Source organism: Lolium rigidum, chromosome 7 (assembly GCF_022539505.1).
Source record: "Lolium rigidum isolate FL_2022 chromosome 7, APGP_CSIRO_Lrig_0.1, whole genome shotgun sequence".
Lineage (NCBI taxonomy): Eukaryota > Viridiplantae > Streptophyta > Magnoliopsida > Poales > Poaceae > Lolium > Lolium rigidum.
In genome coordinates, this window is record NC_061514.1 from 238,472,463 (window position 1) to 238,476,338 (window position 3,876).

General features: G+C 48.6%; 1 protein-coding gene across 1 annotated transcript; it reads right to left on the minus strand.

Moving 5' to 3' along the window:
• Positions 1-996: 996 nt before the first annotated feature.
• On the minus strand, positions 997-2,301 carry LOC124669917 (protein EXORDIUM-like 5). Its single transcript, XM_047206452.1, has one exon. It carries the CDS (start codon positions 2,299-2,301, stop codon positions 1,315-1,317), a length of 987 nt encoding a protein of 328 aa, XP_047062408.1. The 3' UTR covers positions 997-1,314.
• Positions 2,302-3,876: the final 1,575 nt, after the last annotated feature.

The window sequence follows — 3,876 nt, forward strand, 5'->3', positions numbered from 1 at the left end:
CTGTAGAACAAGTAGTGGATTGCCTAACTAAAGATTTAGGGGTTAAGGAATGTAACTCAACTTGTAGCAAGATGGGAATGATAGATATCTATTATTCATCTTGAGGGGAAGTGTTGGGTCGTGTGTTCATTCATCTTGAGGGGAAGTGTTGGGTCGTGTGTGTTTTTGGCCCAAACGCCCATCCTAGTGTATATATGTACTCTACACAGCATCAAACAATAGCGTTAGGGTTTTCACATATCCCCTCTCTGAGAAACAACATCAGGTTTAGGGCTTCTTTGGTTTGCAAGATCCCTTTTTTGGAGGTTCCGCGTGATTCTTAAGACGATAGAAAAGATGCAGGACTTGGATATCATGTCACTGAAACCTATAAGAAAAACAAAATAATGTGTAGTAAGATGTTGCTTGGTTGCACCATAGGAAAAACACAGATGATTTTCCAAAGGACCTGTTAAGTATGCAATACAAAATTATATGGTTGCCCTGAGGAAAACACTGTAAAGTTACATGGCAGCAACAACAGTATATTTTTAGAAGCAATTCTTTTGAACCAAAGAGGCCTTTGAACTGCTGTTGAAATGTCGATGTTCAACTTTCAGCTGCCTACTTTGTCAGCAGATCCTCATGCTAGCGTATTCACATAATGAAGTAACACCACTTTGCGCAAGAAACAAGATTGAAAAACAGCATAAATTCAGAGATTATTGTAAGCGCTAAGCGCGCAAAGAAACAGAGAGCAATCTGTATTAAAATTTGCAGTATATTTTTCGATTTGTTCCTGCAGATGCAACAAAACGAAAGGAGGGAGACTGTCAAAGAAAAAATTAAAGAAGAGTCAGCACCGCCTATCTTAAAAGTTCACCGGAGACCGAGACAAGCAGACCAGGATGCAGAGATTTCGATGATGAAAGCAGAGTCAAAAGCAAGAAGCACTTGGTAAGCGTGCATCCTCAACCAAGGATGCATAGACTTCAAAACAAAATGTACGTCCTGGCATTGTAGTATACTCTATGCTGAAAATCGATCATACTCTATGCTGAAAATACATTACAGACAGACTAATTCGTTCCTCTTCCTGCAAAAGAATTGCATAGTCTTCCTCTTACAGATCGATCAAAATCCATAAACCCATAAGAAATCCGGACTCCAGAAAGAAACAGATCGAGTCTGAATGATGTTTCAGACATCGGGGTCTGTATCAAGTATCATGCCATACCCATCCATCCATGGGATCGCCATTGCTGCCTCTCCAATGCCATCGAGCGCAATGACATCAACGGAGAGAAGCCACGGATCCGGGGGGAAAGAGCGGCGTCAGTTGCTGGAATTAGGCCCGTAACACGCGCCGCGGACGGGGTTCCAGAGCCACTGCACCAGGAATCGCCGGCCGTTGACGCCGTTGACGTTGTAGGAGCTTCCGTCGGCAGCGCGGGACACGTTCCCGACGAACCCGCCGGCTCCGCCGCCGTCGCCGTACATGCCGACGCAGAGGTCGGCGACCTCCGTGGGCGCCGTCGGTGTGTCCCCGGCGTACCACGCGTTGACCAGAGGATTGGTGGCCAGCTCCGCCAGCTCATGTCCCAGCACGATTACCATCCCGTCCAACCCGGCGTCGCCGTTCGGCGGCCGCAGCACCGGCCCCTGACCGCCCCCGCCGTATCCCGGCGCGGGCGCGGCGAACGGGTACGCGCACCGGCCGGGGCACTGCGAGCCGCTGTTCCCGACCCACGCGTACGGCACGGTGACCCCGACCACGGACGCGAAGGTGAAGTAGTGGAAGCCGCACATGGCGCGGCAGAACTCCTCCACCTGCACGTCCGGCGAGGAGAGCACCAGGTAGACGCCGTTGTACGGGTCGAGCTGCAGCGGGTCCGGGTACGCCACCACGGCGGTGCGGATGATGGACTGCATGTCGATCCGCTTCAGGGAGGCGCCGTGGGAGTACCCGGCGTCGGAGTGCTCCCCGGCGACGACGAATGTGGCGGTGACGTTGGCGCCGGTCTGGTCAGTGTACAGCCGCGGCGTGTGGGACCACCAGTCGGAGACGGCGGGGGACGGCGCCGGCGCGGAGAGGGAGGCGAGGAAGTCGCGGAGCACGGCCTGCGCGGGGGCCTCCCACTGGCCGTACCAGATGAGGAACAGGTTGGTCGGCGATCCCGACACGACGGGGCCCATGTGGTACTGCATATCCACAAGCTGGTTCCCATCCACCAGGTAGTTAGCCCTGTACACCGGCGCGCAGCGGCCGCCGGCGATGGCGGCGGCGAGGAGGAGGAGGGTAAGGGTAGGGTACCTCCCCATTTTGGGGATGAGTAGGAGGGTGGAGTGTAGTGGCCGAGCTAGAGTGAGGAGGGGGAGAGGAGTTTTGATAGTTTTCGCATTTGAATCTCACTTCAAACTTGGGAGTAAAAAATTGACCATTCTGCTTTAATCCGTGGATGAGAGGCTAATACGTGAGCCCTGCAGTGGTCTGTAACACGAGCTTTGCACGAATTTATTTTATGAGTTTATAGTATAGGGTTGAAATCATGTAAAAACACCATTTGGATCCCGGGGTCAAACGAGCCCGTAAATATTGGAAAAATGGATAAAGTGTTTTGAACCTCCCAAAAAATCTGAAAATTTTATATGTACACATAGATCTATGTACCTGTATTTTTCCATGCGACATCAGTGGTGGATCCAAAATTTTGAGTCAGGGTGGTCCACCTTCGTAAAATTTTCTGATGCAAATACGACATGCCAATTTTTTTGTTCTCGATAAAACTACATAACTTGGCATAGCTAGGCAATTCGAAGATTGATTTAGCTGTTGGCATAGAACTATAGATAGCAATAGCATCACGGTCTTACAAACATAATGATTCATGTGTGTATATATGATTGCATGATAGAGACGGATATTGAAAGGCATGATGTCTAGGTTTCCCTAAGTAGATAATATCACAAAGATATTTATCCACAAATAAACATGTACACACAAATAGATACACAAGAAATAGAACATGATATCCAACAGGGAGTCGTGCAATATACCAATAAGAATTTTTACTTAATAGCATGGCCAAAGGCTTAATTTTATCTTATTGTACATTAATGAACTTTGAAAGTTCAGAGACGGTAAACCTAGAGGAGGGGGTGAATAGGTTTCTACAAATTTTAATTCCTTCTTTGCAATATTAGGCTTTGCGGAATATAAAGGTGAGCCTAATGCAAACTAGGTGAGACACCCTATATGAAGATACAAGTAACTCGAGCATGAATGCTTTCATAGGCAAAATATAGCACAAGTAAATAATTCGGTTAGGGATAACCGATAGCACGAAGAGACAAGGGTTTATTTCCGTGTTCCTTTCCTTTGCAAGAAGGTACGTCGCGTTTAGAGGGGAGGAGGTCCCACGAAGGATTCTCCAATGCCACGAAGGCTCACCCTATTCTACGGAGCCTATCCCACGAAGGAATAGCTCACTCACTTGTGGTAGACTTTGTGGTAGCCTCCAAACCTTCACAATCTTGTCAGGAGAAAATCCACAGCCCGGATGCTTCCGGACTTCTTTTGCCCACCTAGGGTTTCCAAGGAATCCTAGAGAGCAAGTATCTCGATGAATACAAGGGGGAACAAGATTTGGCTCGGTGGGACTGTAGATCAGGCCCTCCTCTATCTTTCCCCCGGAGGGATTCGAGTTTGGGTGGAGGAGGAGGGAGATCTGAGGCTTTTGGTGTTTCTATCAATGGAGTATGAGAGAGAGAGAGCTCAAGAACAGTTTGTAATGTAGTGCCTAACTGTTCAGAGGTAGGAGAAGAGGTATTTATAGTGTCACTCGAAATGTGGCCATTGCAACTTGTCCACCTCAGCATTTCTTCGAGGAACCCGGT